Source organism: Mobula birostris, chromosome 13, assembly GCF_030028105.1.
Source record: "Mobula birostris isolate sMobBir1 chromosome 13, sMobBir1.hap1, whole genome shotgun sequence".
Lineage (NCBI taxonomy): Eukaryota > Metazoa > Chordata > Chondrichthyes > Myliobatiformes > Myliobatidae > Mobula > Mobula birostris.
Window position 1 is genome coordinate 90407795 of NC_092382.1, and position 12452 is coordinate 90420246.

The 12452-nt window shown below is 43.9% G+C and overlaps 1 protein-coding gene across 1 annotated transcript in view; it reads right to left on the reverse strand.

Moving 5' to 3' along the window:
* The window catches only part of LOC140208041 (probable G-protein coupled receptor 139), a 20854-nt gene extending 8934 nt beyond the window's left edge, over window positions 1–11920 (reverse strand). Inside the window, exon 1 of the mRNA XM_072276569.1 lies at window positions 11469–11920. Within this exon, the coding sequence (XP_072132670.1) occupies window positions 11469–11920 (452 nt within the window). The remainder of the gene's footprint in view (window positions 1–11468) is intronic.
* Window positions 11921–12452: the final 532 nt, after the last annotated feature.

Genomic DNA, 12452 nt, shown 5'->3' on the forward strand with positions numbered 1-12452 from the left:
GGATAATTGTCCCATTTCAACCAGTAAAGCCGAAACAGAGGATGAGCTTAGGGTATAACAACACAATCAAAAAGCCTGTACCTGTATCACACCCAATTAAGTGAAAGTTGAAGATGAAACTGTTCCATAAGCTACACAGCCATTATCAAGAACACAACAGGAATTCTACAGATGCTGGAAATTCAAGCAACACACATCAAAGTTGCTGGTGAACGCAGCAGGCCAGGCAGCATCTGTACTGTACCTCTTCCTAGAGATGCTGCCTGGCCTGCTGCATTCACCAGCTACTTTGATGTGAGTTGCATTATCAAGAACAGTTCAGTTTAAACAGATCTAAATAGTTAACAGAGATTTCTCAAGAATGGGCACATAGACACCTGAGAATACTTATTGCTCCATTGTATTTATCAATTATTTTACTGATATGGTGCTTCCATGTCAGCTGATTATCCATCCACATGGTGAGAAATCATACCACTTGCACATCCTCAAGAGTTTGACCATATAATTACAAATCAAGCTCGAGTCCATTAATCCAATTTTTAAAAACACATAATTTATGTTTTAGCTACTGAGAACATAAATACTCATCTACTTACCTACTGTTAGACCTTTAAACTCATCAGGCGATTTAGTTAGAACCTGATCCCGATATTATTTAACCTCTTCACTTAAATTAGCTTGATGATGAATTGCAACAAATCACCCAGATCATAACTCAATCTTCCCTACTTCAGTGACAATCATTTTACCCTTATCAATCAATACTAGAAAATTATGATCCCTACGAATCCCCCCGTTTTCTGAATCATTTGACAGACATCTTCATTTTTAAGGTTCTTTTGAAAATGAAATTTCTGAAGCTAGATAAATCACCTGGACCAGCTGGTGTGGACTGCAGGGTACTGAAAGTGCTGGCAGAAGAGATTGTGGGGGCATTAGTAATGATCTTCAAGAAAAGAGAGAGGTAGAAGAAAGAAAATCATAAGCCAATTAGTCTGACCTCAGTTGTTCGGAAAGTTTTGCAGCAGATGGATAAGGATATTGTTTCAGAGTATGTGGAAGCACATGATAAAATAGGCTGCTGTCTGCATGGCTTACAGGTGGGAAAATCTTCCCTGACAAATCTGTAGGAATTCTTTGAAGACATAACAAGCATGACAGACAAAGGACAATCAGAGGCTGTTGTGTACTTGGATTTTCAGCAAGTCTATGTCAAGCCATCACAAAGGAGGTTGCTTACTGTTTTTTGCCCATTTCCTTTCCCCATGTGCTTGTCTTTGAAGCAAATACAAAAAATTAAGACCTTCCCCATTTCTCCAGGCTGCATGGATAAAGGACCATTCCAATCATCACGAGCAACGTTGTTATCCCTTGCAATCCTTTTGCTCTTCATATGTCTCCAGGGGTCCTTCACCTAGTCTGCTCGAGAACTCTCATGTCTCCTTCTGACTCGACTGAATTCTCCCTTCAATCTTCTATACATTTCTCATACTTCTCCAGTTTCTCAATTGATTCTAAATGTTTATGCTGCTTTCTGCTTCTTAATCAGGTCTTCAATATCTCTCTAAAAACAAGATTCCATAAAGTATTGCCTTTTATTCCAATACAAACTCCAAGTCCCTCTCCCTGCAAAAAGACTGAGCAAAACGGATCAGGCACATCGACACCTAAACCCCACTCCACACACAAAACAAAAACGAGGATCGGGTAAAAAGAAACATAGAATATAAGATTGAAGACAGTCAAGAGTACAAAGTCCAATTCCAAAACACAGAAAAAATCTGGGCAGCACTCTCTGGGCAGCAGCAGGCTCTCCCCTCTCCCCTCTCCGGTACAGAGCAACTGATCAAAAGGCAAGCAGCTAGCCCAGACACACTGCATTAGCTTCGATCTCCGTCATCCCTTTAATTGCTGAACAATGGAAGCTTTAGTCAACCAAACATCGGCTTGCATCCCTTCCTGCAGCCTGCCCATTGCAAGGTTCACGCACCCTGCTTCTGACCCGTAGGATCTTCTTGGAGACTGCAGAGCACTGAAGCGTGTAAACGACATCCAAACAGGGTATTCTGAAGCTCCCCCCTCCCCCCCCGACCTATACTTTCCTCCAATCACCTTAAAACTGTGCCCTGGGAAAAGTCTCTGGTTGACCACTCAATCTATGCCTCTCATCAAGGATCCCAGAGGAGATCCCTGGGGAATATCACTCCAGGCAGTTTACGATCCATCAACAACCAGCCTCTGCATTCTTTGGGCAATCTAATTCTGAATCCATAAGCCAAGTTTCCTGTGCGTTCTTTCCAACATGATTTCATGATTCCTTCAGCGGGGTAGCAAAATTGAACACAAAACCCCAGGTGCTGCCTCACCAACAATGAAACTGACAGTGCCCTGGGAAGACCAGATTGAGGAGGCATTTGAACAGAACAAAGCCAAGTACAAGGAGCTGGTGGGTCAGTGGCGGAGACAAGTGGAGGGCACGAGCTGAGCCTGTAGAGGTTTTGCGAGCTGACCACTGTGCAGAACCTACTCTCCTTGGTGTTCAAGGGAGTGCAGAGTAAAGAGCTATCAGAGCCATCATAAAGGCTGCTGTGCAAGCCCCAGACCACTATGGATCAAGAGGGTTGACCTGCACACCAATTCTGCTGGGACAAAAGCCAAGGCCTGATCAACCCTGGCTGTGTTGCCTGGGCAAGGATGACTGATGTCGAAGCGCTCAATGGCCCCAGCTTAGATCACTGATGATGTGTCCCAGTGCATCCTGGGTTGCATCTCAGCATTAAATCGACTGCAGAAGGGGTTTATCAGGATGCTGCTTGGATCAGAGGGCTGAGCTACAAGGAGAGGTTGGACTAACTTGGATGTTTTCTCTGGAGCAGCGGAGGCTGCGGGGAGACCTGATAGGGTTTATAACATTACAGGAGGCATAGATGGGGTTGATTTAATACACTCAGAATCTTTTACCCAGGGAAGGAAAGTCAAATATGAGGGCAAAGTTCAAAGTAAATTTTTATCAGTGTCACTCTATATCCCCATACACTAACTTGAGATTCAGGAAATTAAAGAAATCAATAGAATTTATGAAAACTATAAATAACAGATTTTCAAACATCCAACATGTATAAGAATACAAATTGTGCAAAAATAAATAAATAATACTGAGAACATGAGTTACAGATTCCTTGAAACTGGACTTAGGGTGGGAGGGCATAAGTTTGAAACTCATCGAATGTTGAAAGGCTTAATGGAGTGGATGCTTCATCTGGTGGAAGAGTCCAGGACCAGAGGACACAGCCACAGAATAGAGGGGCTTCCTTATGGAATGGAGATGAGGAAGCATTCCTTTAGCCAGAGACTGGTGAATCTGTGGAATTTGTTGCACGAGTACACGAGTACACCTGCTCGTTACTGTAAATTCTGCATCAGCCAATCAGGTGGCAGCAACTCAATGAAGAAAAGTTGCAAAGGTGGTCAAGAGGTTCAGTTGCTGTTCAGACCAAACATTAGAATAAGGAATAAATAACGTTTACTGTGGACACTGTGGGTCTCCTGAGATTTTCACTCACAACAGTCTCAGAAGTTTACAGATCATGGTGCAAAAACCAAGTAAAATTCCAGTGAGCAGCAGTTCTGAGGGTGAAGATGCCTTGTCAATGAAAGAGGTTAGAGAATCATCCTGTAAAGAAAGCATTACTGCATGAGGGATATTTGATGACCCTGCTGGAATGTGTTGGTGGGTGGGTGAGGGGGGTTGTAATCTCATTTAAACCTTTCAAATATTACATGGGCTGGATAGAGTGGACGCGTGGAAGATGCTTCCTACAGTGTGTGAATCTGGGACCACAGGGCACAGCCTCAGAAAGCAAGGATCTCCCTTTACAGACATTGAGGGGCAATTTCTTTAGCCAGAGAGCGGTGACTCTACAGAAATCATTACGCAGATGAAGGTGAAGGTCAAGTCATTGACTTTATTTAAAGTGGAGGTTGATAGGTTCTTGATTTCATGATTCGTAAGGAAGTCAAAGGTTATGGGGTGAAGGCAAGAAAATGGATTTGAGAGGGATGATAAATCAGACATGATGGAATGGCAGAGTAGACTTGATGGACTGAATCACCTTATCTGCTCCTATGCCTTATATCTGACAGGAGAGGAGAGTGGACCTTGGGAGAAAGAGAAAGAGAAGGGCACCAGGAGAGGTGATTAGCAGGTTAGGTGAAGTGTAAGAGGCCAGAGTGGGGAATTGAAGAAGAGTGGAGGGGAAGGGGGAAAATTACTGGAAGGAGTGAGTGCTGATGAAGGGTCTCGGGTTAAAATTGTTATATTTCTTAGTGCAAAACAAAGGTCGAGACTGATGTCATGAGAATAAACCTGATTCTGATTCTGTGCTCCTGTACCTTATGGGCTTTTGTATTCCTAAATCAGGATATGTGACTTGGAGGGGAAGTGATTCCGTGTGCCTGCTGCCTTCGACCTTAGAAACATAGAAATATAGAAATCTCTCAGCACAATACAGGCCCTTTGGCCCACAAAGCGGTGCCGAACATGTCCTTACCTGAGAATTTACCTTACCTTCTACATGGGATGGACTTGGGTGCCACTGTTGGAGAAGACAATGGGTGAAATGGCTCCCTCCCTTCCTGGCACACTGACCAAAGCATACTGGTCCAGCTGCTCTCTCCGTTTCATGCTGGAGTTTCTGTTCTTCAGTTTGACAACACCATCGATCCAGTGCTGGTCCTCCTTGGCACTGTTGGCCACCAGCTCCAGGTTCTTCTTCCTCCTCTTAAAGACAATGTTGAAGCTGCAATCAGTGTGTTCCCCACGATCACCTCTGACTGGTGACCTGCCTCAGTTCCTGGATGTCATCGATCGAGACTGAAGGGGGTCAGGTGTTGGGGTGTGTCGGGGGTGAGGTAGAACAGCAGCAGAGATCAGAACAAGATATTCGAAAGACCATAAGACATAGGCCATTCAGCCCACAGAGTCTGCTCCACTATTTAAGCATTGCTGATCCTGGATCCCACTCAATCCCATACACCTACCTTCTAGCCATATTCTTTGAGGCCCTGATCTATCAGGAAACAATCAACTTCTGCCTTAAATATGGCCATGGACTTGGCCTCCACTGTAGTCTGTGGCAGAGCATTCCACAGATTCACCACTCTCTGGCTAAAAATTTCTCCTTACCTCTGTTCTGAAAAGTTGCCCCTCAATTTTTCAGCTGTGTCCTCTAGTTCTGGATATTCCCACCATATTAAATGTCCTCTCCACATCCACCCTATCTAGTCCTTTGGACATTCAGTTGTTTTCAATGAGATCCCCCCCCCCCCCCACCCTGTCTTTGTCTACTTTCCGGTGAGTACAGGCACAAAGCTACAAAACGCTCTTCATATATTAACCCCTTCATTCCCAGAATCATCTCTGTGAACCTCCTCTGCAATCTCTCCAATGACAACACATCCTTTCTGAGATATGGTGCCCAAAACAGTTGATAATACTCCAAGTTGCAGCCTGACTAGTGTCTCATAAAGGCTTAGCATAATCTCCTTGCTTTTATATTCTATTCCCCTCGACCTAAATGCCAGCATTGCATTTCCCTTCCTTACCACAGACTCAACCTGTAAATTAACCTTCTGTGAGTCTTGCATGAGGTCTCCAAAGTCCCTCTGCACCTCTGATGTTTGAACTTTCTCCCCACTTAGATAATAGTCTGCATTACTTTTCCTTTTACTCAAATGCATTATCATACATTTCCCAACATTTTATTCCATCTGCCATTTTCTGGCCCGTTCTTCCAATTTGTCTAAATCCTGCTTCCTCAGCACTATCTACCCCTCCACGTATCTTTGTATCATCTGCAAATTTTGCCACAAACTCATCAATTCCATTACCAAATCATTGACAAACAATGAGGCACACCACTAATCTCTGGCAGCCAACTTGAAAAGGCCCCGTTTATTCCCACTCGCTGCCTCCTGCCTGACAGCCATTCCTCTATCCACACCAGTATCTTTCCTGTAACACCATAGGATTTTATCTTGTTCAGCAGTCTCAGGTGTGGCAACTTATCAAATGCCTTCTGAAAATCCAAGTAAACGACATTCACTTCCTGAGATTGAGATTCAGATGAATAAACACAGGACATTGTGCAGATGCTGGAAATCCATATTAACACTGGCAAATGCTGGAGGGCCTGAGCACGTCAGGCAGCATCGATGGAGAGGAATAAGGAGTCAATGTTTCAGGCTAGTAATGTATTTTAGGAATGGGGATGAGTCTTGATAAAGTGCCTCAACACTTTATCATCTCCGTGGAGAGCAGCCTAACCTGCAGATTCAGATTTATTTATTACATGGACATTACAGTAGACTCAAAGACCAGCCTCACCCCAGTCATGCATGCTTCTCCCCTCTCCATCAAAATAAACAAGCATGAAAGCACACCCCACCAGGCTCAAGGACAGCTTCCATCCCATGGACACAGTTCAGGTTTCATGATTATCGGAAGGATGTGGAAGCTTTACAGAGGGTGCAGAGGAGATTTACCTGAATGCTGCCTGGACTGGAGGCATGTCTCTGAAGATAGGTTGCACAAACTCTGGCTGAAGTGAGTGTAGCTGATATTACTAAGGAGAAGGTACTTGGGAAACTGAAAGCTCTGAGTTTTTTCTTTGGACCCTTGGATCTTGTGAGACAGATTATCTGAAGCCTTTTGTGTAATATTCTCTGTGAACTAGGACCCTAGATACAAAATTGAGTCATGTCATCTGCAGAAATTCTCTGATTACTCAGCAAAATTTGGGTGTATAAATGGAGGACCTGTGGATGAATACAGGGCCTTGGGAGAGGACTTTGTCAAATGGAGCAAGTTGAATCATCTGCAGCTCAACATCAGTAAGACAAAGGAGATGATGGACTTTCGGAAGACCTAGCTTGTACTGCTCCCTATTACTATTGATAATGAGGACACAAATGTGGTGAGGACCTATAAGTACCTGGGGGTACCCCTGGATGACAGAATTGAGTGTGGCACCAACACAGAGGCTGTGTACAAGAAGGACAAGATTCGCCTCCACTACCTGAGGAGACTGAGGTCCAGTGGAAAATGCAGGCCTCTCCTTCACATGTTAAACCAGTCTGTTGTCACTGGACTAAACTTCTTTGTGGTGGTGTGCTGGGACAATGGCATCAACACGGGTGATGCCAACAGGCTCAATAAAAGATTAGAAAGGCTGGGTCTGTTACAGGAGTCAAAACTGGACACACTAGAGGTTGCTGCAGAACTGTCAACGGTGATCAACTCGATGCAATGAAACAAGTACCACAGTACCAAAGGTGATTCTTTGCCACCTTTTTTAGTAGCAGCTACGAGAGAGAACCGAGATTCAGAATGTCGAAACACAGAGATACAGTTTTTTATATCACACTTGTCACGAAAGCTTAGCAACAGTGATAGTCCGAGACAAAGGTCACTGAATTACCTAAAGCAGAGGCAAATGTACTTGACAAAGAATACTTAATCACATCAGGCAGAGGTAAACAGAGAACAGAGTATAATTAGATTTGTCACATACTACATATGAGACTCAGCATTTACATGTCAGCTGGACAAATTGATCTTTTAACATCCCAAGACAAAAGAACAATCAGATCAATGGAACACCCATCAAAGTTGCTGGTGAACGCAGCAGGCCATGCAGCATCTCTAGGAAGAGGTACAGTGGACGTTTCGGGCCGAGACCCTTCGTCAGGTCAGATCAATAGATATTCCAGCTACTCAAATAGAGCAGAACTTAATAATTTAGATAAGAGACTCTGCCAAAATTAAGAAAGGAATATCCTGCCTTATCTCCATTAGCAACCACCTTTTGTCCAAACCAAAATGTGTGAAAACTAGGAGATGTCTTCTTGTGGGTTTTGTAAATTTATAATCCTTATTTTCACTCAAAGAAGTAGTTGTGAGACATTATTCAAACATACTGCAGTTACAGACAGTTGGTACTTAACCCAAAGTTGAAATTTAGACATGAAATCAAAGGGTGTGAAAAGTCCGGAGACAACAGCTGCTCAAACTGCAGCCATTCTCAAACCAGAATACACAGACTCAACCTTAACCATTATTTACAGGAATTTGAGACTCCCCAGTTCCCTTAAAACTTTATCACTGATTAGAAAGGCTGGCTCTGTTATAGGAGACAAAGCTGGACACACCGGAGGCTGTGGTAGAACCATGGTCCCAGTGGAAAATCTCGGCAATTGCAGACAATGTTTCTCACCCTCTGCATACCACCTTGGCTGAACAGAGGAGCACTTTTAGTAATAGACTAAGACAACTGTGCTGCTCCAAGGAGCACAATTTGTGGATATCCTTACCCTTGGCCTTTAAGCTCTATAATGAATTTACAATATATGTTTACAATATATATTAATGACTTAAATGAGGGAATTAAATGCAGCATCTCCAAGTTTGCAGATGACACGAAGCTGGGCGGCAGTGTTAGCTGTGAGGAGGATGCTAAGAGGATGCAGGGTGACTTGGATAGATTGGGTGAGTGGGCAAATTCATGGCAGATGCAATTTAATGTGGATAAATGTGAGGTTATCTACTTTGGTGGCAAAAACAGGAAAACAGGTTATTATCTGAATGGTGGCCGATTAGGAAAAGGGGAGGTGCAATGAGACCTGGGTGTCATTATACACCAGTCATTGAAAGTGGGCATGCAGGTACAACAGGCCGTGAAAAAGGCGAATGGTATGCTGGAAGATTCGAGTACAGGAGCAGGGAGGTACTACTGCAGTTGTACAAGGCCTTGGTGAGACCACACCTGGAGTATTGAGTGCAGTTTTGGTCCCCTAATCTGAGGAAAGACACTCTTGCCATAGAGGGAGTACAAAGAAGGTTCACCAGATTGATTCCTGGGATGGCAGGACTTTCATATGATGAAAGACTGGATCGACTAGGCTTATACACATTGGAATTTAGAAGATTGAGGGGGGATCTTATTGAAACATATAAAATCCTAAAGGGATTGGACAGGCTAGATGCAGGAAGATTGTTCCCGATGTTGGGGAAGTCCAGAATGAGGGGTCACGTTTGAGGATAAAGGGGAAGCTTTTTAGGACTGAGATTAGGAAAAACTTCTTCACACAGAGAGTGGTGAATCTGTGGAATTCTCTGCCACAGGAAACAGTTGAGGCCAGTTCATTTGCTATATTTAAGAGGGAGTTAGATATGGCCCTTGTGGCTAAAGGGATCAGGGGGTACGGAGGGAAGGCTGGTATAGGGTTCTGAGTTGGATGATCAGCCCTGATCGTACTGAATGGCAGTGTGGGCTCGAAGGGCCGAATGGCCTACTCCTGCACCTATTTTCTATGTTTCTATGAATTAACCTGTAGCCGGGGAAGTGATGATCCCCCTCTCAGTTCACTGTTTGAGCTAACTGTTTTATATTCTTTCTACTTCTCTTCTCATATCTGTGCATTTATAATGCTACTGTGACACTGTAATTTCCTTTGTGATCAATAAAGTATCTATCAAATCCTTAAGTTGCCTGTGTATTTTAGTTGGGATCTGAACCAGTGAATGTGGAAGGCAATTGTATTGAGAGTTTCTGACTGCTGAAGTGAAGTTTGAACTCATTTGAGTAACACTGTCACTGTCTCTGTCTGCAGTTGTGCTCAGACCCACCCACACTGTTACAGCTGAGCTCATCCAGCATTTAGTGCGTGCTGCTTTGGGTGTAGAGCATCTGCAGAATTTCTTGTGTTCATGCAATAAAGACATACTTTTGATGTCTCAATCCATCTGACTTGATTTGATGCATAACGACAGATTTCACTGTATGTCTCGATGTACATGTCACAAATACACTCAGTGGCCACTTTATGAGGTACCTCCAGTCACTGATAAATTGGACCGAGTGACTGTGTCTGGTCTTCTACTCCTGTCGCCTATCCACTTCAAGGTTTGGCACGTTCAGTATCAGAGAGACTATTCTGCCGACCACTGTTATACTGCCTGGTTATTTGAGTAACTTCTCCCTTCCTCTCGGCTTGAACCACTTTGGACATTATTCTCTGGCCTCTCTCTTAACACGCCATTTCTGCCCATGCAACTGACACTCACCAGATACCGATTTTGTTTTGCTTTTTGAACCATCTGTAAATTCTGGAGATAGCTGTGTGGAAAATCTCAGCACAACTGGAATATTATGTATTTGCATTAACGAGCAGATGGACAGGTCTACCTCATCAAGCGACCAAAGAGTCAGTATTCTACATTCTGTAGTGATTTTTGCTCAGCCTACCTCAATGTATTTGTGTTTTCAGCTGTCAGAGTCAACATTGCGTTTACTGTCAGAGGTGCAAATGCAGGTTTGCGCAGGGCAATGAAAAACTTATTTGCAACAGCATCATTGGCTTGTTGCATCAGATAAGCAGCATTAACAAGAAAATAAAACTGTATAGGATGTTTTTAAGGAAGAACAGCATTAGAAAATAAAACAAAGTCCATCTTAGTGCAAAGCAATCAAAGCAAAATCAAGTTTTACACTGCATTTCGTCACATGTGACAATAAAAAACCAATATTAAATAGTGGGAGGAAACTTGTGTTCAAAGGGAGAACATGCAAACTCCACACCGACAGCACAAAGACCAATGGGCACCACTCTAGAGTAGCAGGTACCAGGACGCTATTACAGCTTGGGGTGTTGGAGTTCAGATTTCAATTCTGGCACCATCTGGAATAAGTTTGTACGTACTCCCTGTGATCAAATGGGTTTCCTCTGGGTGGTGTACTTTCCTCCATGGTCCAAAGTCGATTGGTGAGTTGGCTAATTAGTCATTGTATACTGTCCTGTCTAGCGTTTATTTTCCTGGCTAGTGCTAAACAGGTGAGGTGTTGGGCCAGAAAGGCCGGTTCTGCACTGTATCTCGAAATAAAATAAAATAAATTTTAATTTATTTATACTGCTGCTTCTGCCCAGATCACAGCTGCCTTGAGGCAGCAAATCCACTAGTTTCAACGTGGTGTTATACCATGAATCGAGGTCTCATCACTGGCATTGTTGGCCTCTTGGAGAAATGTTTTTGTAAACTTTGTTTAAGCACCCTCCCTGGCCACCATCCCTCCAACACTTCCACAGCACTCACAGATTTGGTTCCAGGCCCACTTGAACATCGTACCACATTGTCTGACAGTCATCCTGGAGCAGGTAATAGCAGAATGTCATCCATGAGCGAGAATCTATCTTCAGCAGATGGCTACCCCTGAGCATGACTCTGATATCTTCATCCTTGATGAAGCCTTGAGGAAAACAAAGTGGACGCATCAGTCAGAGAGAGGCCAGAAGGGAAGTGTAGGGTAGGCGGAGCTCAGGAGAGTTAATGGCACCTAACGATAGCATTCTTCCATCGCCTATTAGCACTTCTGTGGGGTCACCAGACCCACACCCCAGGCTCTCTTCACCTGTTCTTTGCCGCACATCCTTGATCCTCAATTTCAAGTCTCACTTTCTCTTTTCTGACAATTCCTTCATCGTTGCTTTTCGTCCTCACATTCTTATCACAGATATCCCAGTTTCCACAACTTGGATCCATCTTTGGGCCAGCCACGTCTGCAAAAAAATTCCTAAGAGCTGGCTTGGGACCTAGCCTTCCATCTGGTTGTTCCTGTGGACTAATTCCATGTTGCTTTCCTTTGTCCCTTTTTTCAATATTATCAACCTCACTATTCTGACTCTTAGGTTCCCGATTCATATTTCCTGTCCCTGGCTCTGAATAACCTGCCTGCAAATCCAGACTACTCTCACCTGGATACAGATTTCCCATTTCATGTTCCAACTCTCTAACCCGGGATCTGAAATTCCAGCCTCCAGATGCTCCATCTCGATTATGACTGAGACACCAGATCATCTTCATTTTTCTGACTCTGCTCGCTCAACCTTTGGCACAATTCCCCAATCTTCCCGTGGAGCCATGTCTACTCCGACTTCAGCTGCCCCTGTGAGGAGGCACTTCCTGACAATCTTCTTGCGGCCCACAGGCTGAAGATGATGGTAGCCCCACATGCCAACAGGCCGAGGATCTGTTTTGGGACCCCTACTCTTTCTGATTTTTATAAGTGACCTGGATGAGGAAGTGGAGGGATGGGTTAGTACATTTGATGAGACACAAAGGTTGGGTGTGTTGTGGATAGTGTGGAGGGCCATCAGAGGTTACAACAGGACATTGATAGGATGCAAAACTGGACTGAGAAGTGGCAGATGGAGTTCAACCCAGATAAGTGGTTCATTTTGGAAGGTCAAATATGATGGCATTAATGGTAAGACTTCTGGCAATGTGGAGGATCAGAGGGATCTTGGGGTCCGAGTCCATAGGACGCTCAAAGCTGCTATGTAGGTTGACTCTGTGGTAAAGAAGGCATATGGTGGATTGGCCTTTATCAGTCGTG